General features: G+C 35.8%; 7 protein-coding genes and 2 long non-coding RNA genes across 27 annotated transcripts; 5 read left to right on the forward strand and 4 right to left on the reverse strand.

Annotated features, from left to right (window-relative positions):
• Positions 1–1,920: 1,920 nt before the first annotated feature.
• LOC123470089 lies at positions 1,921–3,860 on the forward strand. 5 transcript variants are annotated; one of them, XM_045169776.1, is made up of 8 exons: positions 1,921–2,098; positions 2,151–2,300; positions 2,359–2,529; positions 2,594–2,782; positions 2,842–2,979; positions 3,051–3,218; positions 3,282–3,522; positions 3,595–3,860. In XM_045169776.1, the coding sequence occupies exons 5-8, from the start codon at positions 2,894–2,896 to the stop codon at positions 3,838–3,840; spliced, it is 741 nt and encodes a 246-aa protein (XP_045025711.1). In that variant the 5' UTR covers positions 1,921–2,098; positions 2,151–2,300; positions 2,359–2,529; positions 2,594–2,782; positions 2,842–2,893; the 3' UTR covers positions 3,841–3,860. The 5 variants fall into 5 exon arrangements, with proteins under 5 accessions (XP_045025711.1, XP_045025706.1, XP_045025718.1 ...); XM_045169771.1 differs by having other exon boundaries at positions 2,196–2,300; XM_045169783.1 differs by having other exon boundaries at positions 2,196–2,300; positions 2,363–2,529.
• Positions 3,861–5,290: 1,430 nt separating this feature from the next.
• LOC123470115 lies at positions 5,291–6,771 on the forward strand. 5 transcript variants are annotated; one of them, XR_006643621.1, is made up of 6 exons: positions 5,292–5,582; positions 5,652–5,837; positions 5,896–5,961; positions 6,029–6,205; positions 6,260–6,365; positions 6,475–6,771. XR_006643621.1 is itself a non-coding variant. In XM_045169856.1 (5 exons), exons 1-4 carry the CDS (start codon positions 5,441–5,443, stop codon positions 6,202–6,204), a joined length of 570 nt encoding a protein of 189 aa, XP_045025791.1. In that variant the 5' UTR covers positions 5,291–5,440; the 3' UTR covers positions 6,205–6,208; positions 6,628–6,771. The 5 variants fall into 5 exon arrangements, 3 of the variants coding, with proteins under 3 accessions (XP_045025791.1, XP_045025787.1, XP_045025794.1); XR_006643627.1 differs by having other exon boundaries at positions 6,532–6,771; XM_045169856.1 differs by lacking the exon at positions 6,260–6,365 and having other exon boundaries at positions 5,291–5,582; positions 6,029–6,208; positions 6,628–6,771.
• On the reverse strand, positions 6,110–14,282 carry LOC123470101. 3 transcript variants are annotated; one of them, XM_045169830.1, is made up of 6 exons: positions 7,469–7,646; positions 7,242–7,388; positions 7,018–7,188; positions 6,764–6,953; positions 6,631–6,691; positions 6,110–6,211 (listed from the first exon to the last, which is right to left on the reverse strand). In XM_045169830.1, exons 1-6 carry the CDS (start codon positions 7,536–7,538, stop codon positions 6,188–6,190), a joined length of 663 nt encoding a protein of 220 aa, XP_045025765.1. In that variant the 5' UTR covers positions 7,539–7,646; the 3' UTR covers positions 6,110–6,187. The 3 variants fall into 3 exon arrangements, with proteins under 3 accessions (XP_045025765.1, XP_045025761.1, XP_045025758.1); XM_045169826.1 differs by lacking the exons at positions 6,110–6,211; positions 7,018–7,188; positions 7,242–7,388; positions 7,469–7,646 and adding exons at positions 6,374–6,476; positions 13,618–13,788; positions 13,842–13,988; positions 14,069–14,282 and having other exon boundaries at positions 6,548–6,691; XM_045169823.1 differs by lacking the exon at positions 6,110–6,211 and adding an exon at positions 6,374–6,476 and having other exon boundaries at positions 6,548–6,691.
• Positions 8,541–10,458, forward strand: LOC123470133. 3 transcript variants are annotated; one of them, XR_006643646.1, is made up of 8 exons: positions 8,541–8,695; positions 8,793–8,897; positions 8,956–9,126; positions 9,190–9,379; positions 9,439–9,576; positions 9,648–9,815; positions 9,879–10,120; positions 10,193–10,458. It is a non-coding gene; the product is annotated as an uncharacterized LOC123470133 (long non-coding RNA). The 3 variants fall into 3 exon arrangements; XR_006643647.1 differs by having other exon boundaries at positions 8,586–8,695; positions 8,748–8,897; XR_006643644.1 differs by having other exon boundaries at positions 8,578–8,897.
• LOC123470106 lies at positions 11,933–13,369 on the forward strand. Of its 4 annotated transcripts, XM_045169838.1 has the most exons (6): positions 11,933–12,181; positions 12,250–12,435; positions 12,494–12,559; positions 12,627–12,804; positions 12,859–12,963; positions 13,130–13,369. In XM_045169838.1, exons 1-5 carry the CDS (start codon positions 12,040–12,042, stop codon positions 12,956–12,958), a joined length of 672 nt encoding a protein of 223 aa, XP_045025773.1. In that variant the 5' UTR covers positions 11,933–12,039; the 3' UTR covers positions 12,959–12,963; positions 13,130–13,369. The 4 variants fall into 4 exon arrangements, with proteins under 4 accessions (XP_045025773.1, XP_045025782.1, XP_045025769.1 ...); XM_045169847.1 differs by lacking the exon at positions 12,859–12,963 and having other exon boundaries at positions 12,627–12,807; positions 13,226–13,369; XM_045169834.1 differs by lacking the exon at positions 13,130–13,369 and having other exon boundaries at positions 12,859–13,068.
• Positions 12,972–13,288, reverse strand: LOC123470137. Its single transcript, XR_006643649.1, has 2 exons — positions 13,146–13,288; positions 12,972–13,074 (listed from the first exon to the last, which is right to left on the reverse strand). It is a non-coding gene; the product is annotated as an uncharacterized LOC123470137 (long non-coding RNA).
• Positions 14,283–17,749: 3,467 nt separating the features above from the next.
• On the reverse strand, positions 17,750–19,733 carry LOC116929542 (dnaJ homolog subfamily C member 21). The gene is made up of 9 exons (XM_032936809.2): positions 19,603–19,733; positions 19,297–19,533; positions 19,128–19,236; positions 18,954–19,059; positions 18,793–18,896; positions 18,600–18,726; positions 18,391–18,543; positions 18,051–18,322; positions 17,750–17,982 (listed from the first exon to the last, which is right to left on the reverse strand). The coding sequence occupies exons 2-9, from the start codon at positions 19,520–19,522 to the stop codon at positions 17,868–17,870; spliced, it is 1,212 nt and encodes a 403-aa protein (XP_032792700.2). The 5' UTR covers positions 19,523–19,533; positions 19,603–19,733; the 3' UTR covers positions 17,750–17,867.
• On the forward strand, positions 19,706–20,412 carry LOC116929551 (probable NADH dehydrogenase [ubiquinone] 1 alpha subcomplex subunit 12). The gene is made up of 3 exons (XM_032936817.2): positions 19,706–19,847; positions 19,907–20,127; positions 20,211–20,412. The coding sequence occupies exons 1-3, from the start codon at positions 19,769–19,771 to the stop codon at positions 20,340–20,342; spliced, it is 432 nt and encodes a 143-aa protein (XP_032792708.2). The 5' UTR covers positions 19,706–19,768; the 3' UTR covers positions 20,343–20,412.
• On the reverse strand, positions 20,402–25,244 carry LOC116929532 (dual serine/threonine and tyrosine protein kinase). Of its 4 annotated transcripts, none has more exons than XM_045169798.1 (20): positions 24,974–25,244; positions 24,757–24,911; positions 24,602–24,695; positions 24,433–24,530; positions 24,277–24,376; positions 23,973–24,175; positions 23,681–23,897; positions 23,464–23,591; positions 23,159–23,390; positions 22,917–23,070; positions 22,738–22,849; positions 22,377–22,643; positions 22,094–22,277; positions 21,819–21,987; positions 21,653–21,754; positions 21,463–21,568; positions 21,275–21,380; positions 21,031–21,213; positions 20,686–20,847; positions 20,402–20,599 (listed from the first exon to the last, which is right to left on the reverse strand). In XM_045169798.1, exons 1-20 carry the CDS (start codon positions 25,146–25,148, stop codon positions 20,514–20,516), a joined length of 3,033 nt encoding a protein of 1,010 aa, XP_045025733.1. In that variant the 5' UTR covers positions 25,149–25,244; the 3' UTR covers positions 20,402–20,513. The 4 variants fall into 4 exon arrangements, with proteins under 4 accessions (XP_045025733.1, XP_045025730.1, XP_032792679.2 ...); XM_045169795.1 differs by having other exon boundaries at positions 23,464–23,588; positions 23,681–23,900; XM_032936788.2 differs by having other exon boundaries at positions 23,681–23,900; positions 24,974–25,243.
• Between the last annotated feature and the right edge of the window lie 1,299 nt (positions 25,245–26,543).

Consider the following 26,543-nt stretch of genomic DNA (forward strand, 5'->3'; position numbering starts at 1 on the left):
TGAAATTCTCCAAAAATAACACGATATAATCGAAATTGAAGGCTGATTTCGATTTAGTCATTGAATTGCTCGTCAAACAAGCCGTTTTTAAAATTACCGAAAAAACAGTGCTGTTAGCGCACCGACTTAATTTATGGTTTTTAACGTTTAAATCAAAAACTATAAGACCAATAGAAAAATAAACCTGATTTCCGTGATTTTCATTCAATTTTAAATCGAAATCGTGTATTTTAAGCAAAATTTGAAATTTGGCCAAAAATGAAAAAGTGGAAAGGGTATAGCCTTCCCACTTTTGTCAAAATCGGCCAAAAACGACATCTCTTGAAATTCTCCAAAAATAACACGATATAATCGAAATTGAAGGCTGATTTCGATTTAGTCATTGAATTGCTCGTCAAACAAGCCGTTTTTAAAATTACCGAAAAAACAGTGCTGTTAGCGCACCGACTTAATTTATGGTTTTTAACGTTTAAATCAAAAACTATAAGACCAATAGAAAAATAAACCTGATTTCCGTGATTTTCATTCAATTTTAAATCGAAATCGTGTATTTTAAGCAAAATTTGAAATTTGGCCAAAAATGAAAAAGTGGAAAGGGTATAGCCTTCCCACTTTTGTCAAAATCGGCCAAAACCGACATCTCTTGAAATTCTCCAAAAATAACACGATATAATCGAAATTGAAGGCTGATTTCGATTTAGTCATTGAATTGCTCGTCAAACAAGCCGTTTTTTAAAATTACCGAAAAAACAGTGCTGTTAGCGCACCGACTTAATTTATGGTTTTTAACGTTTAAATCAAAAACTATAAGACCAATAGAAAAATAAACCTGATTTCCGTGATTTTCATTCAATTTTAAATCGAAATCGTGTATTTTAAGCAAAATTTGAAATTTGGCCAAAAATGAAAAAGTGGAAAGGGTATACAGCCTTCCCACTTTTGTCAAAATCGGCCAAAAACGACATCTCTTGAAATTCTCCAAAAATAACACGATATAATCGAAATTGAAGGCTGATTTCGATTTAGTCATTGAATTGCTCGTCAAACAAGCCGTTTTTTAAAATTACCGAAAAAACAGTGCTGTTAGCGCACCGACTTAATTTATGGTTTTTAACGTTTAAATCAAAAACTATAAGATCAATAGAAAAATAAACCTGATTTCCGTGATTTTCATTCAATTTTAAATCGAAATCATGTATTTTAAGCAAAATTTGAAATTTGGCCAAAAATGAAAAAGTGGAAAGGGATATAGCCTTCCCACTTTTGTCAAAATCGGCCAAAACCGACATCTCTTGAAATTCTCCAAAAATAACACGATATAATCGAAATTGAAGGCTGATTTCGATTTAGTCATTGAATTGCTCGTCAAACAAGCCGTTTTTTAAAATTACCGAAAAAACAGTGCTGTTAGCGCACCGACTTAATTTATGGTTTTTAACGTTTAAATCAAAAACTATAAGATCAATAGAAAAATAAACCTGATTTCCGTGATTTTCATTCAATTTTAAATCGAAATCGTGTATTTTAAGCAAAATTTGAAATTTGGCCAAAAATGAAAAAGTGGAAAGGGTATAGCCTTCCCACTTTTGTCAAAATCGGCCAAAAACGACATCTCTTGAAATTCTCCAAAAATAACACGATATAATCGAAATTGAAGGCTGATTTCGATTTAGTCATTGAATTGCTCGTCAAACTATGGCACGGTATTTGGCTCACACCTATTTGATCGAAAATATCGAAAAAATTTTTAAAAATATCAGTATTTTTAAAAATCAGACCAACAACGAAATCAAAAATATTTTGAAAATCTTTTCAGATGTGGAGTGAAAGACAAAGTCAAAAGTTAAAAAAAAATCAAAATTTCAAAGTCAAAAGTTAAAAATCAAATCAAAATTCATATTCCGGTTTAGTTTGGTATGGGATGTCTTGTCTCGACATCTGGTGGAAGGCAGGCGAGTTGCTAACCGGCAGTTTTGGCAGACGGTCATTCTGCGGAACATTCTGCGGGAAGCACACATCATTCTGCGGTCATTCTGTGGACAGATCATTTGTTTTGTTTTGTGTGTCGTTCACACAGTCACAGTTTCACACACTCAATGTCAGTATTACTCTTAAATTTACGTTCATTATTTTTCATGTATCTAATTCAGGACTGAGTTTTCCTGACTTTTGTACTGGATATAATGTTTTCACAGAGCAACCGGCTTTGCCTGCTTTATTACGTGGGGCTAATGAAGAGCAAGCAGCAACCAACTGTAGAAAAATACCTATTGATCTTGAACAGCTGAAAGATTATCTTGGTACTAAAATGCAAACACGATTATATTATCAGCCTTAACTAACAAATTCTTTTTCTAGCCAGTGATTTCAAAAATCGGGGGATTTCTGTTTTGATGCAGATCAGTGAACCAACACTCTTAAACGTAGAATCAAGAGCATGGTTTATCAAAAGAGAAAGCTACTCCAACATTTCTGATAATGATCTTGATATTGTGATTGCCAACGTGCTCAAAAGGTTTCCCAAGTTTGGTAATCTTACTTTTTTTAAATCCTTTGAGCATTACAATTACTGAAGTTGTATTTTGAAACGCAGGTCTACAGTTGTTGCAAGGCAAACTTGTTGCAAATGGGTACAAATTGCAAGAGAAGCGTTTGCAAGCTTCCTATGCTAGAATTGGGCTGAAGAAAGCTTAACCTGGCTTGAAACAGATTCCTCGTGTGGTTTATCACGCAGATTCCCCTTTACAAATGTGGCACATGGATGGATTCCACAATTTGATGGGTAAATATATAGATTGTAATTTGGCATTTTATTCAACTCAATAAAACATAATTTTTTAGATGGGGATTTGTTCATGGAATTGTTGATGGACATAGTAAGGCGATAGTGGGAATGCAAGTTAGTGACAATAACCGTTTGACTGTTGTCAAACTGTTGCATTCCAGCTGCATCATTTGGGGAACTACAGCTTGTTTAAGGTGACAGCCTTTCTTACTAATATGCCTCTTATACATTTGTGCAAGTTAAAATGACTTGTTTCATTTTCTAGAACTGATCGGGGAGGAGAAAATGTATTAGCAACTGATTACATGTTAAATGTGCGGGGTGTAAATAGATTCAGTTTTTTCGCTGGCTCTTCCATGCGGAATCAAAGAATTGAACGTCAGTGGAGAGACACGAATCAACGTGGTGTTCGACCGTTACTGAACACGTTTAAGTAACGATTCATTTTAAATTATTTTAATTATATCATCACTTACTATTTTTTTGGTAATTTCAGAGACATGGAGAATGCAGGGGTTATCCAAAGTGACTCCGAACTAGATCTTTTCATTTTACATCAGGTGGCAACTAATCTATTCCAGAGGACTCTAGAAACATACGTAGACTCTTGGAACAACCATCCTGTACGGACGGAAGGGAAAAAAACTCCAAATCAGCTATATATTTCCGGCTTGGTACTACTTAAGCAACTTCAGGAAGAAGGACAATTTCTCCGACCACGGGTCGAACTTCTCCAGGTATCCATTAAACCATTTAATTAATAAAAGTTGTTTAACGGTGCACTTGTAAAAAAATTATGTTGTTTCTAGGATGATGTTCTTCATCTTCCGGATAATTTCAATGACATGGAGTATTTGGAATCGATCGTCGGGCAATTCCGACAAGCACGAGAAGTCCCCAAATTCACTAATCCCTTGAACGCTGAAGAATTCGTCGAACTTCATCAAATAGTTAATCCACAATCAGTTAAATTAGACAATTTAAGTGAGAAATTTATCCTTGCCAAAAGATTTGCAATTTTCGTATTAAGTAACAGGAATGAGATTGCATTGTAAAATAAACGTCATTACTGCTACTCTTCTGAAATGAGCTGTAAAGACATGATGAGCTAAAGAGTAGTAGCGGTCGCCTTTAACTAGCAGCAAGTCAGTAACATGGTGTTGCTGTTTCAAAAACGATTTCCCTAATCCATTTAGACTTTCAGCTTTTTCCTTAAAACAATCGGCGTAATTCTTCATCTAACTACCCGTCGAACGATTTTCTGGTTCAAATCAGATGGAGTCAATTACTTGCCGAGTAATACAGTCAAGTAATAAAAAATTTGCAACTGCGCACTCGTATCAACACAAAACTACGCCGTGGCACACGGCTCGGCGATAGATAGCAAGACCAAGAAAGGCAATTTATCAACACAAGTTTCGAATTCTATATACCGTATTCTGTTCGTAGAAATTTCATTTCGTTTCACCATACACTAATATTTAGAATACAAACAGCAAACAGATGATTAAAAATGTCTAAATAAGTTACAACACACTCATGCTTCCTACATGCACTCGGCAAGTCCAATAAGGAGATTACTGTGTCCCGGTTCCTCCATCTGAAAGGCAACTTTACGTTGATTACAAATATAGCCCCTTTGAACGAGAGGACTATGTACAGGCTACTAGAAAATTCTTCCCTGCTGTAAGCCTAATTGAGATGCTATTTTGTTATTATTCTCCAAAATTTGCCGAACAAGTTCGCAGCTTAGGCGTGTTAGGACACGTTTGAATTTCTGACGTACACCATGCAGCGAATTCAATCCCTTACATGCGTGAAATCGCTCACATGACCGGTATAGAGCTGCGCGGTAAACTTTTAAATAAAAAGTGAAAACCCTTTTGTAGTTGATTACAGATGCATGGGTAAAATGATGCTGTTTCTGACTTCATATTTGGAGTCAGCGTGGAAATATGGGTATATGGTGTTATTTTCATTAATTTGTGCGGTAGCATAGTGGAGTTATCTTTTTTACGACACATTTTTTCTAAGGAAAAAACGACGAAAATCGTTTATCTTAACACGGCGGACTTTCTTCGGAAAAAAATTATGTCTAAAAAAACTAACTCCCGCAGGCTACCGCCCAAATTAATGTAAATAACACCATATACTCAAATTTTCACGCTGACTCCAAATATGAAGTCAGAAACAGCATAATTTTACACATGCACCCACAAATGATAAAATTATAAGTTCCGCGCAGCTCCATGAGAACCACGCGCTCAATACCTGACGACGACGACGTCTATCAAGCATATATACAAGGAATTTATTTGCTGTTATAAATAGGTGTATTAGCCTATAATTTGTGGATCACTAAGTAGAAGACTAGAAGAACAAGCGCATAACATAGCGAGATAGCTATAGAAAAGCGCAATAGCAGATCGTTAAAGAAAGTTAAGAAAGCTTTTCTCGACATCTAGCGGCACGCATTCGATTTAGTAATTGGTAGCGGCTAGCAGACTCAAAGACTAGCAGACGCAAATTTACTGACACTTTCTTTACAATTTTACATCGCAAAGACCGCATGGATCCGTCAGAAGTGCTTAACAATTTCTTGTGATTCCTTATCTATTTAAATTCTACAATTTGTAAGTTTTCCAATAAGGAAAAATGAGCATAGATTCAGTTGCCGAATACCTGCTCTTTTTGCAGTTGTACGATCAGTACAAATTAGATTGTGTGAGAAAAGGAAAGACTCCAAATGGATTGCCGGTTTTTCTTTCAAATCTGAAAGATGCACAACGTGTGACTGGTAAGACTTATTTAATTTCAAACTTAACTTTTTTTTATAATAAGTCATGTTGTGCATTGATTTATCAAGAACATTCCTCAGTTTCAGCTGATGTGGCTGTATCGGGATTGGTGAACACAGATTCACCATTTAAATCGTGTGGAACTTTTCAGGAAATGAATAGCCACTCGACTGAGGCAAACGAGAGAAGAAGAAAAAGAGCGCTGACAATGCGAAAATCTTTAATGGCTTCTTCTTCAATAACAGAAGTGAAAGGTAATTCCCAACAATTGCATTAATGAAATGTTTTACGTAATATAATTTTTGTTTTTAGACAATCCATCCCTGTCTCCAAGTTGCAACAGTGGCGTCGTTTCACGTCAAAAGATGATAGCGAAACGTATGTTATAATGAGACGTTTTATAATTTTTTTGATATTTACATGTATTATTTTGCTCACACACTAGGTTTCAACACATCTAATACGTTCAAAATGCATGTCTATTTAATGCCTCACATTGGATGGCTTGGGACGAGAGCTTCAAAACAAGAAAAAGTAATTTGGCTGACATATACGTTTCCCAGCGAGTGGTGGATTTCAACGTTGAAAATACTGAGGAAGAAAACTACGATGCTATTCTAAAGTAAACAATTTGTTAAGTTTTAGTTTTGTCTCTTAACCATAAATAATTATTTAGGGTTTATCGCGATATTTCGCTGGTATCTTTTGTGGCCCAAAGAGCTGACGGAAATGCTAAGACTTTACATTGTCTCCCTACTCTTAAAAGTGCAGAATTAAGAAAGGTATTGACTTAGTTTAACATTTTGGATTTATTTGCATTTTTTTTTATCTACACCCCCCGTACATTTAACATATAATCAGCTGCTAATACATTTTCTCCTCCTCGATCAGGTCTAGAAAATGAGACAAGTAATTTTAATTTGCACAAATGTGTATGTGGTATATTAGTAAGAAAGGCTGTCACCTTAAACAAGCTGGAGTTCCCCAAATGATGCAGCTAGAATGCAATAGTTTGACAACAGTCTCTGAGCGGTTGTTGTCACTAACTTGCATTCCCACTATCGCCTTACTATATCCATCAACAATTCCATGAACAACAAATCCCCATCTAAAAAATTATATGTTTTATTGAGTTACTAAATAGTGATATAAAAAGCCATAATATAATGTATATAATTACCCATCAAATTTGTGGAATCCATCCATGTGCCACATTTGTAAAGGGGAATCTGCGTGATAAACCACACGAGGAATCTGTTTCAAGCCAGGTTTGGCCTTCTTCAGCCCAATTCTAGCACAGGAAGCTCGCAAACGCTTTTCTTGCAATTTGTACCCATCTGCAACAAGTTTGCCTTGCAACAACTGTAGACCTGCGTTTCAAAATACAACTTCAGTAATTGTAATGCTCAAAGGATTTAAAAAAAGTAAGATTACCAAACTTGGGAAACCTTTTGAGCACGTTGGCAATGACAATATCGAGATCATTATCAGAAATGTTGGAGTAGCTTCCTCTTATTGATAAACCATATTCCTTGATTCTGCGTTTAAGAGTTGGTTCACTGATCTGCATCAAAACAGAAATCCCACGAATTTTGAAATCACATGCTAGAAAAAGAATTTGTTAGTTAAGGCTGATAATAGTTTTTGCATTGTGATACCAAGATAATCTTTCAGCTGTTCAACATCAACAGGTATTTTTCTATAGTTGGTTGCTGCTTGCTCTTCATTAGCCCCATGTAAAGCAGGGAAAGCCGGTTGCTCTGTGAAAACATTGTATCCAGTACAGAAGTCAGGAAAACTCAGTCCTGAATTGGATACATTAAAAATAAAACAGTGAACGTAAATTTAAGAGTCATATAAGATGTGATCTTCATTTGTGGAATACCGATAGTGCCAGGTAGAAGATTATGAGTGTATTCTAAATACACTTGTTGTAGTTCATTAAAGGTAGCCATTTTGTTTACTTATTAATTGATACAGAACACTGCTGATTTGGGAACAAAATAAGTGACTGACATGGAGTGTGTGACTGAGTGTGACTGTGTGAACGAAATAAAAACAATATGATGTGTGCTTCCCGCAGAATGTTCCGCAGAATGACCGTCTGCCCAAACTGCCGGTTAGCAACTCGCCTGCCTTCCACCAGATGTCGAGACAAGACATCCCATACCAAACTAAACCTGAATATGAATTTTAAAGTGAATTTGATTTTTGATTTGATTTTTAACTTTTGACTTTGAAATTTTGATTTTTTTTTAACTTTTGACTTTGTCTTTCACTCCACATCTGAAAAGATTTTCAAAATATTTTTGATTTCGTTGTTGGTCTGATTTTTAAAAATACTGATATTTTTAAAAATTTTTTCGATATTTTCGATCAAATAGGTGTGAGCCAAATACCGTGCCATAGTCAAACAAGCCGTTTTTTAAATTACCGAAAAAACAGTGCTGTTAGCGCACCGACTTAATTTATGGTTTTTAACGTTTAAATCAAAAACTATAAGACCAATAGAAAAATAAAGCTGATTTCCGTGATTTTCATTCAATTTTAAATCGAAATCATGTATTTTAAGCAAAATTTGAAATTTGGCCAAAAATGAAAAAGTGGAAAGGGTATAGCCTTCCCACTTTTGTCAAAATCGGCCAAAAACGACATCTCTTGAAATTCTCCAAAAATAACACGATATAATCTATGGCACGGTATTTGGCTCACACCTATTTGATCGAAAATATCGAAAAATTTTTTAAAAATATCTGTATTTTTAAAAATCAGACCAACAACGAAATCAAAAATATTTTGAAAATCTTTTCAGATGTGGAGTGAAAGACAAAGTCAAAAGTAAAAAAAAAATCAAAATTTTAAAGTCGAAAGTTAAAAATCAAATCAAAAATCAAATTCACTTTAAAATTCATATTCAGGTTTAGTTTGGTATGGGATGTCTTGTCTCGACATCTGGTGGAAGGCAGGCGAGTTGCTAACCGGCAGTTTTGGTAGACGGTCATTCTGCGGAACATTCTACGGGAAGCACACATCATTCTGCGGTCATTCTGTGGACAGATCATTTGTTTTGTTTTGTGTGTCGTTCACACAGTCACAGTTTCACACACTCAATGTCAGTATTACTCTTAAATTTACGTTCATTATTTTTCATGTATCTAATTCAGGACTGAGTTTTCCTGACTTTTGTACTGGATATAATGTTTTCACAGAGCAACCGGCTTTGCCTGCTTTATTACGTGGGGCTAATGAAGAGCAAGCAGCAACCAACTGTAGAAAAATACCTATTGATCTTGAACAGCTGAAAGATTATCTTGGTATTAAAATGCAAACACGATTATATTATCAGCCTTAACTAACAAATTCTTTTTCTAGCCAGTGATTTCAAAAATCGGGGGATTTCTGTTTTGATGCAGATCAGTGAACCAACACTCTTAAACGTAGAATCAAGAGCATGGTTTATCAAAAGAGAAAGCTACTCCAACATTTCTGATAATGATCTTGATATTGTGATTGCCAACGTGCTCAAAAGGTTTCCCAAGTTTGGTAATCTTACTTTTTTAAATCCTTTGAGCATTACAATTACTGAAGTTGTATTTTGAAACGCAGGTCTACATTTGTTGCAAGGCAAACTTGTTGCAAATGGGTACAAATTGCAAGAGAAGCGTTTGCAAGCTTCCTATGCTAGAATTGGGCTGAAGAAAGCTTAACCTGGCTTGAAACAGATTCCTCGTGTGGTTTATTACGCAGATTCCCCTTTACAAATGTGTCACATGGATGGATTCCACAAATTTGATGGGTAAATATATAGATTGTAATTTAGCATTTTATTCAACTCAATAAAACATAATTTTTTAGATGGGGATTTGTTCATGGAATTGTTGATGGACATAGTAAGGCGATAGTGGGAATGCAAGTTAGTGACAATAACCGTTTGACTGTTGTCAAACTGTTGCATTCCATCTGCATCATTTGGGGAACTACAGCTTGTTTAAGGTGACAGTCTTTCTTACTAATATGCCTCTTATACATTTGTGCAAGTTAAAATGACTTGTTTCATTTTCTAGAACTGATCGGGGAGGAGAAAATGTATTAGCAACTGATTACATGTTAAATGTGCGGGGTGTAAATAGATTCAGTTTTTTCGCTGGCTCTTCCATGCGGAATCAAAGAATTGAACGTCAGTGGAGAGACACGAATCAACGTGGTGTTCGACCGTTACTGAACACGTTTAAGTAACGATTCATTTTAAATTATTTTAATTATATCATCACTTACTATTTTTTTGGTAATTTCAGAGACATGGAGAATGCAGGGGTTATCCAAAGTGACTCCGAACTAGATCTTTTCATTTTACATCAGGTGGCAACTAATCTATTCCAGAGGACTCTAGAAACATACGTAGACTCTTGGAACAACCATCCTGTACGGACGGAATGGAAAAAAAACTCCAAATCAGCTATATATTTCCGGCTTGGTACTACTTAAGCAACTTCAGGAAGAAGGACAATTTCTCCGACCACGGGTCGAACTTCTCCAGGTATCCATTAAACCATTTAATTAATAAAAGTTGTTTAACGGTGCACTTGGAAAAAAATTATGTTGTTTCTAGGATGATGTTCTTCATCTTCCGGATAATTTCAATGACATGGAGTATTTGGAATCGATCGTCGGGCAATTCCGACAAGCACGAGAAGTCCCCAAATTCACTAATCCCTTGAACGCTGAAGAATTCGTCGAACTTCATCAAATAGTTAATCCACAATCAGTTAAATTAGACAATTTAAGTGAGAAATTTATCCTTGCCAAAAGATTTGCAATTTTCGTATTAAGTAACAGGAATGAGATTGCATTGTAAAATAAACGTCATTACTGCTACTCTTCTGAAATGAGCTGTAAAGACATGATGAGCTAAAGAGTAGTAGCGGTCGCCTTTAACTAGCAGCAAGTCAGTAACATGGTGTTGCTGTTTCAAAAACGATTTCCCTAATCCATTTAGACTTTCAGCTTTTTCCTTAAAACAATCGGCGTAATTCTTCATCTAACTACCCGTCGAACGATTTTCTGGTTCAAATCAGATGGAGTCAATTACTTGCCGAGTAATACAGTCAAGTAATAAAAAATTTGCAACTGCGCACTCGTATCAACACAAAACTACGCCGTGGCACACGGCTCGGCGATAGATAGCAAGACCAAGAAAGGCAATTTATCAACACAAGTTTCGAATTCTATATACCGTATTCTGTTCGTAGAAATTTCATTTCGTTTCACCATACACTAATATTTAGAATACAAACAGCAAACAGATGATTAAAAAATGTCTAAATAAGTTACAACACACTCATGCTTCCTACATGCACTCGGCAAGTCCAATAAGGAGATTACTGTGTCCCGGTTCCTCCATCTGAAAGGCAACTTTACGTTGATTACAAATATAGCCCCTTTGAACGAGAGGACTATGTACAGGCTACTAGAAAATTCTTCCCTGCTGTAAGCCTAATTGAGATGCTATTTTGTTATTATTCTCCAAAATTTGCCGAACAAGTTCGCAGCTTAGGCGTGTTAGGACACGTTTGAATTTCTGACGTACACCATGCAGCGAATTCAATCCCTTACATGCGTGAAATCGCTCACATGACCGGTATAGAGCTGCGCGGTAAACTTTTAAATAAAAAGTGAAAACCCTTTTGTAGTTGATTACAGATGCATGGGTAAAATGATGCTGTTTCTGACTTCATATTTGGAGTCAGCGTGGAAATATGGGTATATGGTGTTATTTTCATTAATTTGTGCGGTAGCATAGTGGAGTTATCTTTTTTACGACACATTTTTTCTAAGGGAAAAAACGACGAAAATCGTTTATCTTAACACGGCGGACTTTCTTCGGAAAAAAATTATGTCTAAAAAAACTAACTCCCGCAGGCTACCGCCCAAATTAATGTAAATAACACCATATACTCAAATTTTCACGCTGACTCCAAATATGAAGTCAGAAACAGCATAATTTTACACATGCACCCACAAATGATAAAATTATAAGTTCCGCGCAGCTCCATGAGAACCACGCGCTCAATACCTGACGACGACGACGTCTATCAAGCATATATACAAGGAATTTATTTGCTGTTATAAATAGGTGTATTAGCCTATAATTTGTGGATCACTAAGTAGAAGACTAGAAGAACAAGCGCATAACATAGCGAGATAGCTATAGAAAAGCGCAATAGCAGATCGTTAAAGAAAGTTAAGAAAGCTTTTCTCGACATCTAGCGGCACGCATTCGATTTAGTAATTGGTAGCGGCTAGCAGACTCAAAGACTAGCAGACGCAAATTTACTGACACTTTTTTACAATTTTACATCGCAAAGACCGCATGGATCCGTCAGAAGTGCTTAACAATTTCTTGTGATTCCTTATCTATTTAAATTCTACAATTTGTAAGTTTTCCAATAAGGAAAAATGAGCATAGATTCAGTTGCCGAATACCTGCTCTTTTTGCAGTTGTACGATCAGTACAAATTAGATTGTGTGAGAAAAGGAAAGACTCCAAATGGATTGCCGGTTTTTCTTTCAAATCTGAAAGATGCACAACGTGTGACTGGTAAGACTTATTTAATTTCAAACTTAACTTTTTTTATAATAAGTCATGTTGTGCATTGATTTATCAAGAACATTCCTCAGTTTCAGCTGATGTGGCTGTATCGGGATTGGTGAACACAGATTCACCATTTAAATCGTGTGGAACTTTTCAGGAAATGAATAGCCACTCGACTGAGGCAAACGAGAGAAGAAGAAAAAGAGCGCTGACAATGCGAAAATCTTTAATGGCTTCTTCTTCAATAACAGAAGTGAAAGGTAATTCCCAACAATTGCATTAATGAAATGTTTTACGTAATATAATTTTTGTTTTTAGACAATCCATCCCTGTCTCCAAGTTGCAACAGTGGCGTCGTTTCACGTCAAAAGATGATAGCGAAACGTATGTTATAATGAGACGTTTTATAATTTTTTTGATATTTACATGTATTATTTTGCTCACACACTAGGTTTCAACACATCTAATACGTTCAAAATGCATGTCTATTTAATGCCTCACATTGGATGGCTTGGGACGAGAGCTTCAAAACAAGAAAAAAGTAATTTGGCTGACATATACGTTTCCCAGCGAGTGGTGGATTTCAACGTTGAAAATACTGAGGAAGAAAACTACGATGCTATTCTAAAGTAAACAATTTGTTAAGTTTTAGTTTTGTCTCTTAACCATAAATAATTATTTAGGGTTTATCGCGATATTTCGCTGGTATCTTTTTGGCCCAAAGAGCTGACGGAAATGCTAAGACTTTACATTGTCTCCCTACTCTTAAAAGTGCAGAATTAAGAAAGGTATTGACTTAGTTTAACATTTTGGATTTATTTGCATTTTTTTTTATCTACACCCCCCGTACATTTAACATATAATCAGCTGCTAATACATTTTCTCCTCCTCGATCAGTTCTAGAAAATGAGACAAGTAATTTTAATTTGCCCAAATGTGTATGTGGTATATTAGTAAGAAAGGCTGTCACCTTAAACAAGCTGGAGTTCCCCAAATGATGCAGCTAGAATGCAATAGTTTGACAACAGTCTCTGAGTGGTTGTTGTCACTAACTTGCATTCCCACTATCGCCTTACTATATCCATCAACAATTCCATGAACAACAAATCCCCATCTAAAAAATTATATGTTTTATTGAGTTACTAAATAGTGATATAAAAAGCCATAATATAATGTATATAATTACCCATCAAATTTGTGGAATCCATCCATGTGCCGCATTTGTAAAGGGGAATCTGCGTGATAAACCACACGAGGAATCTGTTTCAAGCCAGGTTTAGCCTTCTTCAGCCCAATTCTAGCATAGGAAGCTCGCATAAACGCTTTTCTTGCAATTTGTACCCATCTGCAACAAGTTTGCCTTGCAACAACTGTAGACCTGTGTTTCAAAAAACAACTTCAGTAATTGTAATGCTCAAAGGATTTTAAAAAAGAAAGATTACCAAACTTGGGAAACCTTTTGAGCATGTTGGCAATGACAATATCGAGATCATTATCAGAAATGTTGGAGTAGCTTCCTCTTATTGATAAACCATATTCCTTGATTCTGCGTTTAAGAGTTGGTTCACTGATCTGCATCAAAACAGAAATCCCACGAATTTTGAAATCACATGCTAGAAAAAGAATTTGTTAGTTAAGGCTGATAATAGTTTTTGCATTGTGATACCAAGATAATCTTTCAGCTGTTCAACATCAACAGGTTTTTTTCTATAGTTGGTTGCTGCTTGCTCTTCATTAGCCCCATGTAAAGCAGGGAAAGCCGGTTGCTCTGTGAAAACATTGTATCCAGTACAGAAGTCAGGAAAACTCAGTCCTGAATTGGATACATTAAAAATAAAACAGTGAACGTAAATTTAAGAGTCATATAAGATGTGATCTTCATTTGTGGAATACCGATAGTGCCAGGTAGAAGATTATGAGTGTATTCTAAATACACTTGTTGTAGTTCATTAAAGGTAGCCATTTTGTTTACTTATTAATTGATTCAGAACACTGCTGATTTGGGAACAAAATAAGTGACTGACATGGAGTGTGTGACTGAGTGTGACTGTGTGAACGAAATAAAAACAATATGATGTGTGCTTCCCGCAGAATGACCGTCTACCAAAACTGCCGGTTAGCAACTCGCCTGCCTTCCACCAGATGTCGAGACAAGACATCCCATACCAAACTAAACCTGAATATGAATTTTAAAGTGAATTTGATTTTTGATTTGATTTTTAACTTTCGACTTTAAAATTTTGATTTTTTTTTTACTTTTGACTTTGTCTTTCACTCCACATCTGAAAAGATTTTCAAAATATTTTTGATTTCGTTGTTGGTCTGATTTTTAAAAATACTGATATTTTTTAAAAATTTTTCGATATTTTCGATCAAATAGGTGTGAGCCAAATACCGTGCCATAATAATCGAAATTGAAGGCTGATTTCGATTTAGTCATTGAATTGCTCGTCAAACAAGCCGTTTTTTAAAATTACCGAAAAAACAGTGCTGTTAGCGCACCGACTTAATTTATGGTTTTTAACGTTTAAATCAAAAACTATAAGATCAATAGAAAAATAAACCTGATTTCCGTGATTTTCATTCAATTTTAAATCGAAATCATGTATTTTAAGCAAAATTTGAAATTTGGCCAAAAATGAAAAAGTGGAAAGGGTATAGCCTTCCCACTTTTGTCAAAATCGGCCAAAACCGACATCTCTTGAAATTCTCCAAAAATAACACGATATAATCGAAATTGAAGGCTGATTTCGATTTAGTCATTGAATTGCTCGTCAAACAAGCCGTTTTTAAAAATTACCGAAAAAACAGTGCTGTTAGCGCACCGAACTTAATTTATGGTTTTTAACGTTTAAATCAAAAACTATAAGACCAATAGAAAAATAAACCTGATTTCCGTGATTTTCATTCAATTTTAAATCGAAATCATGTATTTTAAGCAAAATTTGAAATTTGGCCAAAAATGAAAAAGTGGAAAGGGTATAGCCTTCCCACTTTTGTCAAAATCGGCCAAAACCGACATCTCTTGAAATTCTCCAAAAATAACACGATATAATCGAAATTGAAGGCTGATTTCGATTTAGTCATTGAATTGCTCGTCAAACAAGCCGTTTTTAAAATTACCGAAAAAACAGTGCTGTTAGCGCACCGACTTAATTTATGGTTTTTAACGTTTAAATCAAAAACTATAAGACCAATAGAAAAATAAACCTGATTTCCGTGATTTTCATTCAATTTTAAATCGAAATCGTGTATTTTAAGCAAAATTTGAAATTTGGCCAAAAATGAAAAAGTGGAAAGGGTATAGCCTTCCCACTTTTGTCAAAATCGGCCAAAAACGACATCTCTTGAAATTCTCCAAAAATAACACGATATAATCGAAATTGAAGGCTGATTTCGATTTAGTCATTGAATTGCTCGTCAAACAAGCCGTTTTTTAAATTACCGAAAAAACAGTGCTGTTAGCGCACCGACTTAATTTATGGTTTTTAACGTTTAAATCAAAAACTATAAGACCAATAGAAAAATAAAGCTGATTTCCGTGATTTTCATTCAATTTTAAATCGAAATCATGTATTTTAAGCAAAATTTGAAATTTGGCCAAAAATGAAAAAGTGGAAAGGGTATAGCCTTCCCACTTTTGTCAAAATCGGCCAAAAACGACATCTCTTGAAATTCTCCAAAAATAACACGATATAATCGAAATTGAAGGCTGATTTCGATTTAGTCATTGAATTGCTCGTCAAACAAGCCGTTTTTTAAAATTACCGAAAAAACCGTGCTGTTAGCGCACCGACTTAATTTATGGTTTTTAACGTTTAAATCAAAAACTATAAGACCAATAGAAAAATAAACCTGATTTCCGTGATTTTCATTCAATTTTAAATCGAAATCATGTATTTTAAGCAAAATTTGAAATTTGGCCAAAAATGAAAAAGTGGAAAGGGTATAGCCTTCCCACTTTTGTCAAAATCGGCCAAAAACGACATCTCTTGAAATTCTCTAAAAATCACACGGCATAGTCAAAATTGAAGGCTGATTTTGATTTAGTCATTGAATTGCTCGTCAAACCAGCCGTTTAAAAAATAAACGAAAAAACAGTGCTGTTAGCGCACCAACTTAATTTATGGTTTTTAACGTTTAAATCAAAAACTATAAGACCAATAGAAAAATAAACCTGATTTCCGTGATTTTCATTCAATTTTAAATCGAAATCGTGTATTTTAAGCAAAATTTGAAATTTGGCCAAAAATGAAAAAGTGGAAAGGGTATAGCCTTCCCACTTTTGTCAAAATCGGCCAAAAACGACATCTCTTGAAATTCTCCAAAAATAACACGACATAGTCAAAATTGAAGGCTGATTTTGATTTAGTCATTGAATTGCTCGTCAAACCCGCCGTTAAAAAAATAAACGAAAAAACAGTGCTGTTAGCGCACCAACTTAATTTATGGTTTTTAACGTTTAAATCAAAAACTATAAGACCAATAGAAAAATAAACCTGATTTCCGTGATTTTCATTCAATTTTAAATCGAAATCGTATATTTTAAGCAAAATTTGAAATTTGGCCAAAAATGAAAAAGTGGAAAGGGTATAGCCTTCCCACTTTTGTCAAAATCGGCCAAAAACGACATCTCTTGAAATTCTCCAAAAATAACACGATATAATCGAAATTGAAGGCTGATTTCGATTTAGTCATTGAATTGCTCGTCAAACAAGCCGTTTTTTAAAATTACCGAAAAAACAGTGCTGTTAGCGCACCGACTTAATTTATGGTTTTTAACGTTTAAATCAAAAACTATAAGACCAATATAAAAATAAACCTGATTTCCGTGATTTTCATTCAATTCTAAATCGAAATCGTGTATTTTAAGCAAAATTTGAAATTTGGCCACAAATGAAAAAGTGGAAAGGGTGTAGCCTTCCCACTTTTGTCAAAATCGGCCAAAAACGACATCTCTTGAAATTCTCCAAAAATAACACGATATAATCGAAATTGAAGGCTGATTTCGATTTAGTCATTGAATTGCTCGTCAAACAAGCCGTTTTTTAAAATTACCGAAAAAACAGTGCTGTTAGCGCACCGACTTAATTTATGGTTTTTAACGTTTAAATCAAAAACTATAAGACCAATAGAAAATAATGATTCGTCAAGCGACTTTTCAGGATTACTTACATCAACGAATTCGAAGTAGAAGACTACGATGCCGCCATAAGGCTGAGAGGATTGGGTAAAGACATTCGCTTCCTATGCCATTTGGTGGCGCATCGTCGCTTTTCGGAACTTAAACTTTTTTTGTTCATTTCCCTACTGATTTAATGCTTCACATACTGCATTTCTTCTTGTAACTATTTTACTTTTGAACCATGTATTATGATTTTAATTATGTTTGGTTATTGCCTATAGTTTATGTAAATTATTTAAAAATTCTAGCATTTTCCTTACATTGAACTAAAAATTAGTTTATTAACCCCGCTTTTTCCCATTGCCAGACACAGCAGTAAAAGTTGGGTTAATTAACTATTTGACTTAAGCAAATTGTTTGTTTTTTTATCAGAAGAATGTTAGCATCAGTGAATTTCACGATGTTTATTTAAAAGCCATCCTGTCAAAAGTAGAAATATATTTTTGTCCGTATATTTCCAGGAAGTAATTTATATTTTTTCACTCCGAAAAGTGGACAAAGGCCTTGTTAGCCAATATCATCATCGCTTTCTTCACCATCACCGCTTTCATCTTCTAACATCACTTTACGTAAAGCACGTACCTTACTTTGATGCTTTTTGCTGCGATCATGGCTTTCACGCCTAGCGACAATTAAATTATTAATTTAGTATTTGGGTAATAATATGTCGAAAACAGGTCAGCTACTTACGATTTTACTGTTTTAAAATTCTTTTTACAAGCTGGGCAATACAAATCCAGTAAATCCTCATCAGAATTTTCACTATCAATAGTAATATTCTCCAGATTTTCTTCTTTAGAAACACACTCTTCATTTCCTTTTTGTTCAAGTTTTTCATTTGATTGGTAAGCGGTTTCTTCATATTCTTTCGGCGTATCATCTTCGTTCTCGTCAACGCCACTCTCGGAGTCACTGCCACAATCCGAAGTTTCCACCGATGAAGCATATTGAGCTTCAATATCCTAAAATCCAACACCGAATGATTCTCTTGACCAAATGATTTTAAATTCTGTGCTGACAATAGACTTACTCTTAGTTGTTTCTCCAAATCAGACATTTCAGTGAAACCAAAACTGGTCGTGCTAGTAGTTTCGTTTAGAAGTTGCCGCCTTTTTTCTCGGTGGCGCTCTTGTTGAAGCTTTGTCTTTAATGCATTTTGTGCTGTCTTCTCTTCAAGCAATTTCTATCCAACGATGGTTTTTAAGACTTACTCTTACAAGAAAAAATTACTGAACTTACTATGTAGGCCTTCACTCGAGGATCTCGTTTACGAACGAAATTTACCAGGGCTCTAACTTCTTCGTTCCTTTGCTTTCGACCCGCATCTCTAAGCTTTTTATTATCTTTCTCCATGAGCCGCTGTACTCTGTTTTTTTAAAAAAGATGGCCTAGTCAGACATAAAAATATCAACATTTAAAACGACAAACAAACCTGCGAGGTACTTCTTTCAGAGTATCAATATTATACTTATCTAACCAAGAGTATGGCCGTAACGTGCAATATGCACTCCAATAGGCATAAAATGGGCGAACAACCTAAAAAAAATCTGCAAATTAATTTACAATAAAGAAATAATTGCTGTTTTCATTTACCTCACTGTAGTTGCTGGTGGAATCACCAAAATCTGGGATTTCAAAGTCACTATCTTGATCTTGTGAAAATTCCATGTCTTCAGCAGCAATCCTGTTAAATAACTCCCTATTGCAAAATGAAAACAAATTTAAACACAACATAATTCAAAATCAATAAATATTTAAAATACATACCCATAAACACCATAAAAAGATTCTTCATCATCTCCATACCCAGAGTAACAAGCAGAAGTGAAGTATTCAAATAAATTTACTGCATTTTCTTGATATTCTGCTCCTTTTGCTAAAATAAATACAATTATATTCATATTGCCCAAGAAAACAGAACATGAATCATTACAACCTCCAAGCAGGATTGCATCCCGGTGTTTATCATACCATGCTCTCTCTTGGGGATCACTCAGTACTTCATAGGCTGCTTGAATAAACTGAAATTCTTTTTTGGCCTGATCTGAATTTTCTAGATTTTTGTCAGGATGCCATTTGAGAGCAAGTTTTCTGTAGGATTTTTTCAGGTCATCTTCTGATGCATTCAAGGGGACACCAAGGACTTCGTAATGACATTTCATATTATTTATTTCTGAGCCAATAAGGGAAAAACTGAAGTAATGTGGTATAGTAAAAATGATTTTAGAGCAAAGATGTATACTTTAGTTTAAAATTTTTCGAATTTCCACTGTTGCACTTGGCACATTGGCAGTTTTTACTGTAAATGTTCGTCTGCTGATTTACGAAAGATAGACATCTGGTAGAAACCTTTCATACTATGTGCTAAGAAATCTTTAGTCGTCTTTGAGCTCTGGTAAACAGTAAAAATGGCGAAGTATATTACTGGAGCCCTCGATAAAGTTAAAGTAACCTTCGATATTTTGAAACAAAATGGTGGAATAAGGGGTAAGAATGAAAAATAAAATAATTAATCTTGAACAACGTATTCATTTTTGGAATCTTAGGATCTCTCTACCAACTTTTTCGGACTGATGAATTAAAGAATGGGACTGTAGTCGGCACCGATAAATACGGAAATACGTATTACGAAAATAATCGCTATTTTGTCGGCCGAAATAGATGGATCATTTATAATGACAAAGTTTTTTTGGACTATGATGGTTCCCAAGTGCCTGCAGAGTGGTATGGCTGGCTGCACTACAAGACGGACTTACCTCCAACAGTGGCAAGTTTCTATTTTTGTCTTATGACTACAATAGAAAATGTGCAAAACTACAGATAAAATTTTATTGTTTATATTTTTTTCAGAAACCACCTGTCAAGTATGGGTGGATGGTTGATCATATTGAAAACAAAAGTGGAACACAAGAGGCATACATGCCATGTTCTACAACAAAATCCAAAATTCAGGCTTGGGATCCAAATGCCACAAAAAAATAGGGTTCCCCATGTGTACAGTTCGATATAGTGTATCACAACTCAAATAAATAAAAAATAGCTAAACAAGAAATTCAACTTGTATTGTTTTTAATAATACTTTTGTAGCTTATCATCAATGTAAATGGATAGTACACAGCTCTCAGTTGCTTATTTTGAGCATGTGCATACAGGTCATTGGCAAGGCTCTAAATCTATCTGTATATAGGGACTTGAAGACAGACTATCAGGAGGATGTTCCCTTTGTATCACTATGCTTCCTGTAAGAAAGAAGGAGATTTAGGATTTTTTTTCTTTGTTTTTTATGTTTGTTTTTGTCTTTTAATATGCATAGTTTTCTATATACCCGTGTCAACAATTCTTCCATGACAATGTGACAGAAAGATAGCTTCAAGTCTTGCGTAGACAAAACCAAGCAAGGGACGTTGATTTGGGTCTTTGGCCCAACAATCTTCCATGAGCGTCCAACAAGCATCGTCAAAGCAAGGCAATCTTTCCGGGCGAGTGCCTATCATCATAATACAACAACTATAATATAAATAACTATACATAATTCAAGCTAACTCGAGGCGTAACTTAAAAAAAAAAATGAAATTATTTGTGGTTATTTTAAGAAAGCTACTGACAGAAGTATACAGCACGATAAACTACATTATTGATTAACTGACTATTGAAACCAAATAACGCTTACCTCTGCGGACACACTGCCACAACTGGTCTTTATTCTGACACTGTTCAAAAGCATATGGGAGTTTCGTATGGCCAGCACAGATGTACCAGAATAAGATGCCGAATGCGTAGACATCAACGCTGGAATCGTAGTGCCCAGTAAACAATTCTGGGGCCATGTGAATCGGGGTTCCAACGATGGATCCTGCTATTCCAACAAAACTGAATGATTGCTTTCACAAATTTACCATTTAATGTGCTCATACCTGACATCATCGCTTCAGGTTTGCAAAATCCGAGGTCAGTAATTTTGGCACGATCTTCTGGGTCCAACAAGACGTTCTTTAGTTTGATATCTCGATGAACTAAACCCTGGGAGGTCAAATAAAAATACGGTTTATTTATTTTTTTTTTTTAGCACAAATTACCCATAATAACAATGTAGTTTTTGTACCTGAGAATGTAGAAAACGGATCCCCTCAACGACGTCAATTGAAACCCGAAGCCTTTTCGGCCAAGTTAAACTCATCTTCAAAGCGGTGTGGAGGTCTCTATTCATTCTGTGAGCAATCATAAATAAGCCAATCTAGTTCACTTAATAGTTAATACAAGTATACTAACAACGAGAACCATGAAGGTTTTACCTTTCCATTATAAGAAGTACCGCTGGTGACGCCCCCCCTCCGTAAGAATGATCAATGACCGACCCGATCAAACTAACGATGCGGTCATGAGGTGGCACCATGCTTTATGTGTGACAATAGTACAATTAAAAAACAAACCACTTGACACAATTTTAACTTGCAATACCGAGAGTAATGGAATTCCATTGCGAGATCATTCCAATGTTTATCGTCAGGTGGGACAACTGACTTTACAGCGCATCTGATCCCTTTTTCCGCGACTGGTCCCCAACTATCACAGGCATACACTACTCCATACTGTCCACGACCGAGTTCTCTACCGAGCTGCGGCATGCCTATAGTCAGAAAGTAGACTTGTCATTCTAATGCGCCTGGCACCACGGAATTGTTTGAAGAGAGCCAAGATTTCTTTGCTTTGAATTCGGGAAGAAATCATATTACCATAGAGTATCATGTCTTTAAGTGACGTAGATTCCAAAGCCAATCTGGCTACACGAGGAACAAGAATTTTTCGCAACCGCAAAAATAGTTCTTCATTCTTTTCGAGGCGGCCAGTGTGAACCGATTCTAATTCCCTCAGTGAATCAAGAAAAGCTACATGGGCTTGTCGAAGTCGGTCTCGGAACTGAAGAAGAAAGATATAAAGATAAATAAATGAATAATTTTTCATTAATGGCAAGTCCTCAATTAAGCATTATCACTATTTTACAACTAAATACAGAACCTGGGAGCAAATTACACGCGCCAGTCGATTATCACTCAGCGAATCTAAAAGATCAACGGCGACCTGAGTCTTCCATTCGGTAGGTGTCATGGGGCTTTGGTCTGAAGAGGTACTCCACGAGCCGGATCCGGAACTCGTGGCAGATAGGGTATCTGCCTTTGGTAGAGTCAGGGAGCGCAAGAACTGATGAAGACGCTCCCACATTGAGTGCACAAAAGAGGCAGATGATTTTACGTTTAACTGAACTTGATACGCTGCATTGATTATCTACGATCAAGGACGAAAACAAAAAATAAAAATAAAAATAAAATGTGTGGTAATTACAGTAGTTAAACCAATACTTTGCAATCATCACAAATACCTGTTTTAGAGATTCACTTGCTCTTTGTGTGTCTGAATAGCTGTCTTGCTCTGCCATTTTATCAGCATCATGAGTATCATGCTGATGGGCCTTCTCCAGTGAACTAAGACATCTACGTGCAAATAGCATCAACAACATTTACAACACACCAAAGGAGATTTTGAAAAAGCGTTACAAACCGTTGAAGTGTGCCGAGATAGGTTTCTCTTAGACTTAAAACTGAACTCGTGAGTTTCTCTGCAATTGTCTTGTTCAACAGGGCTAGTACAAGATTTTGAATTTCTTCTGTAGATTTTCGAAGCTGATGGTAGTCAACGCTTGAATGATCTTCACCTATAGAATAAATATTTTTAAAGGCACATGTACGACTGGGGTGACTATCTGTATGACACTCTATTGATGATTGTTTGGCAACACTTACGAAATATATCGTAATCGATAGCTGCATGTATAAGCTCGTCTCTCATTTCAACCATAGTTTGGGAAATAAGCAAGCGTATTTCTTCCTGTTTCTTATTGGCGAATGCCAAGAGCCTGTTGAACAATTCACCTTCCTTTTGCTTCACATATTCTAATCTTAGAGGTGTTACTTGAACTTGACGTGCCCAATCGAACGCCGATAAAATGAAATTACTCAGCATTTGGTTGTGACACTTAAGACGTAAAAACAAGCAACAGATTTGTTAATATAACTTTTTGTCGTGCATATTAGTATACATGAATTACCTCATTAAGTATTTTAGCCGATTGTAGAAGCTGATTCTGCAGGACGCTCCTCACAAACGGTAGACAGGAAGTAACTCCGCAAGTCAATTCATCAACAGTACTCTGAATTCCACCATCTGCAAAGCCTACTATGATGCAGATGTTGAGCTGTTATTAGCACGTCTCTCTATTAGCTGAACATGACATCTGTGCAAATATTCAGGTTGAGCTGAATTACCGCATTCTCTTGTAGAAAAGCCTATTTCGCTGATTGGTTCGTACGCAAACATGATATGATCTGGAGAAGGATTTTCTTTCACGTAAGCTTCACTAACAGGAAAATTGCCTGGAGAGCCGAGTTCCCTGTCAGGATGAATACTTGTATGCCTTCTGTGACGGCCTCCTGCACCACTGTTGGGCCGAGTTATGACTAACGAGCTAGTTGAATTTTGTTGCTTCTTTCAAAGTTCAAATAAAGAGAAATCATCGTGAAAAAGACACATAATATAAAGGGAAGAAAATATCTTTACCGGGATTGTACCAGCGTTCAAAACGAAGTGAATTACAGTTGAAGAAGGGAGAAGCTGTTTGAATAGTTTCAATTGAGATTTTTCTTCCTGACTTAACTGTGTTCCATGGACAGCATATAAAAATATTGGTGTGGTACATTGGTTCACCAGTGATAGAAAATCACTTGGGCTGAAGGAGCACCAATTTCCATTAAACCTGTTTTCTAACATATTCAAATATTACAGGGTATAGAAGGGCATATTGATAATGGTGAATCATTGAATGGTCAACATCCATTTGTATATTATGAATTTCCAGTCTTACCAGCAGAGTGAAAGGATGGTGCAACCCAGACTTGGGTACCATCACGAAAAAGAAAATGTTTTATATTGACATCCATCATGCTGTGATCACAGTAAATATCCTTCAAACCAACATAGAGTTAAGATCTGTGAAATACAAGATAAAAACAATATTTACCTTGGCTTGAGGAGAGTTGCAATCAATAACCAAATTGTCATATGATATTATAGATTGGGAAAAAGGTAATGTTGTTGGGGCCAATGTAGTGCTCAGTCCTTATGATATAAAATAAAAGTTACCGAGTTGATTCACTGAACTTCCAAATGATACAATTTTTGCTAATTACCCACAAGACAAAATGAAGTATGCCTAATTTTGACACCTTTCCAATGGCATTGTTGTGTAGTGTCTTCATTCTTGTTATCTACATTACTTTCTATCTAAACATGGATTGTTCAATCATTTAAACAAAACTTAATATGCAAAGATGTTTCTATTTACCACAGGAAATAATGATTTGCCACCAACTAATTCATTTGTTAAAATTGCTCTTGCTTTGTTTGAATAACCTAATACCACTAGGGCAACTGATTTGTCAACCAGTTCATTGATTACATGTAGCTTATCAGGGTTTACTTGTAGACTGGGAAGCTCATCTAAGATTCAAAATTCTTGAAAATTCAAAATTTAAAAATAGTATCGACATAGTTATAAAAACCTTGTGTCAAATAGTCCGCTGTGTTGATCTCGTTGATGATAATTTTAGTATCGCGAAGTATATTACATAGCAATTTACAGTTTTTCGAGTATCGATTCAGTTCAGCTGGCAAACTAGTAGCTCTTGCCAAGTTCTTTGTAATACCCTCTTTTCGAGTTGAGGTTGCTGAATTCATCTTAATTTTTCCACTTGAATACGTAACTGCTCCGTAAGAGCGCCAGTTTCACTTTCACGGTCACCAATATCTTTCGTCGACAGACCGAAAATTCAATTTGTCGTAAACAAACACTTGCGTGCCACCTAGCGTCAATGTTGGGTTTAACACCCCGCCTACGTTTCAAAACGGAAATCTGCAATAGACGATGACAGATTTTCTGCAGCCTAGGTCCAAAGAAATCTACAAAATTTATTTACATTTTAGGAAGTTTTTGATACGGTTTACGAGTTTTTTAAAAGCCCATTGGAAGACAAAATGGCTTGTTGACGTAGAAGTTGACAAGATTAGATGGCACAGCCTACAGAAGCCATATGGCTATTTATCGTCCCGCACACGACCGAATGGTCAAGCTTTAAGTTATGCACGCACTGCGCTGTCGGGGCACGAGGACCGGATAAAGCCAGACAAGTGCGATCAAAGTCGACGTCGAGGGTATTTTCCAATTTTGGAACACGCGTATCGTCGAAGAGAGCGTAGTCATGTAGGGAGAAACACCTTTTTTGAAGACGTTTATTTCCCAAATGAATTGAAGACAGTCGTACGATCAGGATTAAAAAGACGAAAAATCTCCACAAGATGCTTCTACAAAGCTGGTTTCACAATTGGCAGTGATACGAAGGTTATGAATTTTAAAAAATGTGGATAGGAGGAACGGGAAAACACAGACACGAGGAGAGGACACAAACTCCGGAAAAAAGACACACAGAAATAAGGATCTTTCAAATGAATTTCTAAAAAGAAAAAGAAAATAATATTAAAAGAAACAAATTGAATTTTGAAGGTCAAACCACCGGAATAGCGTCATTTTAAAGCGATTATTGGCAATCGCTACATTTTTAGGTGGTGAGACTGCAAGAAATTGGGTGGCGTTTAAAACACTAACAAAACAGCATTAACTGATTATTTCCAAAAAACAGTGAAACTTAAAACATTCTCCACAGATAAGCCAAGCTCAGGAAGATATCATTTTCTAAATTGTCCTTTTTCGTAAAGGAAGAGAGAATTAAAATTAACTTTAGTTAGGAACCGAGTGGTTTGATCTTTTGTGTTTTTTAAGTAGTGAAAGGAGCTGTTTAGGCCGATGCGGTACAGGCTTCTCTCAGACATAAACGGCCGGAATTCAAAGCTGTACGAGAAAGATTCCAGCATCCGGTGCAGCCCTTTTTTGATACGGATCTTATCCGTCGACTTTATCACCTCCTTCTTGTGGGTGTGCGATTTGTTTGTTGTTGTTAGCAGATTACCTCTACGAGTTCGTAAATAAGCTCTGACCCGACAGCCAAATAAACAAACAGACGATGGGTACTTGACGTCGAGAAAAAATTGAAATCCAAAACATAAATCAATTCATAC

This window comes from Daphnia magna, linkage group LG1 (genome assembly GCF_020631705.1).
Source record: "Daphnia magna isolate NIES linkage group LG1, ASM2063170v1.1, whole genome shotgun sequence".
NCBI classification, from domain to species: domain Eukaryota; kingdom Metazoa; phylum Arthropoda; class Branchiopoda; order Diplostraca; family Daphniidae; genus Daphnia; species Daphnia magna.

Bases quoted from the DNA above. Each gene is read 5' to 3' on its own strand.
- LOC123470115 (XM_045169856.1), top strand. From the start codon at position 5,441: ATGAGCATAGATTCAGTTGCCGAATACCTGCTCTTTTTGCAGTTGTAC. The intron at 5,583-5,651 runs GTAAGACTTATT...TGATTTATCAAG, and splicing joins AGATGCACAACGTGTGACTG to AACATTCCTCAGTTTCAGCT. The intron at 5,962-6,028 runs GTATGTTATAAT...CTCACACACTAG, and splicing joins TCAAAAGATGATAGCGAAAC to GTTTCAACACATCTAATACG.
- LOC116929551 (XM_032936817.2), top strand. From the start codon at position 19,769: ATGGCGAAGTATATTACTGGAGCCCTCGATAAAGTTAAAGTAACCTTC. The intron at 19,848-19,906 runs GTAAGAATGAAA...TTGGAATCTTAG, and splicing joins ACAAAATGGTGGAATAAGGG to GATCTCTCTACCAACTTTTT. The intron at 20,128-20,210 runs GCAAGTTTCTAT...TATTTTTTTCAG, and splicing joins CGGACTTACCTCCAACAGTG to AAACCACCTGTCAAGTATGG.
- LOC123470101 (XM_045169826.1), bottom strand. From the start codon at position 14,138: ATGGCTACCTTTAATGAACTACAACAAGTGTATTTAGAATACACTCAT. The intron at 13,789-13,841 runs GTATCACAATGC...TTCTTTTTCTAG, and splicing joins ACAGCTGAAAGATTATCTTG to CATGTGATTTCAAAATTCGT. The intron at 6,692-6,763 runs GTAATTATATAC...ATAATTTTTTAG, and splicing joins GGATTCCACAAATTTGATGG to ATGGGGATTTGTTGTTCATG.
- LOC116929542 (XM_032936809.2), bottom strand. From the start codon at position 19,522: ATGAAATGTCATTACGAAGTCCTTGGTGTCCCCTTGAATGCATCAGAA. The intron at 18,544-18,599 runs GTAAGTTCAGTA...ATCGTTGGATAG, and splicing joins CTCGAGTGAAGGCCTACATA to AAATTGCTTGAAGAGAAGAC. The intron at 18,323-18,390 runs GTAAGTCTATTG...GTTGGATTTTAG, and splicing joins ATTTGGAGAAACAACTAAGA to GATATTGAAGCTCAATATGC.
- LOC116929532 (XM_032936788.2), bottom strand. From the start codon at position 25,148: ATGAATTCAGCAACCTCAACTCGAAAAGAGGGTATTACAAAGAACTTG. The intron at 23,901-23,972 runs GTAAAGATATTT...GAACTTTGAAAG, and splicing joins TGAACGCTGGTACAATCCCG to AAGCAACAAAATTCAACTAG. The intron at 21,569-21,652 runs GTAAAACCTTCA...GATTGCTCACAG, and splicing joins GTACTTCTTATAATGGAAAG to AATGAATAGAGACCTCCACA.
- LOC123470089 (XM_045169765.1), top strand. From the start codon at position 2,894: ATGCAAGTTAGTGACAATAACCGTTTGACTGTTGTCAAACTGTTGCAT. The intron at 2,980-3,050 runs GTGACAGCCTTT...TTCATTTTCTAG, and splicing joins GGAACTACAGCTTGTTTAAG to AACTGATCGGGGAGGAGAAA. The intron at 3,219-3,281 runs GTAACGATTCAT...TGGTAATTTCAG, and splicing joins CCGTTACTGAACACGTTTAA to AGACATGGAGAATGCAGGGG.
- LOC123470106 (XM_045169838.1), top strand. From the start codon at position 12,040: ATGAGCATAGATTCAGTTGCCGAATACCTGCTCTTTTTGCAGTTGTAC. The intron at 12,182-12,249 runs GTAAGACTTATT...TGATTTATCAAG, and splicing joins AGATGCACAACGTGTGACTG to AACATTCCTCAGTTTCAGCT. The intron at 12,436-12,493 runs GTAATTCCCAAC...TTTTGTTTTTAG, and splicing joins TTCAATAACAGAAGTGAAAG to ACAATCCATCCCTGTCTCCA.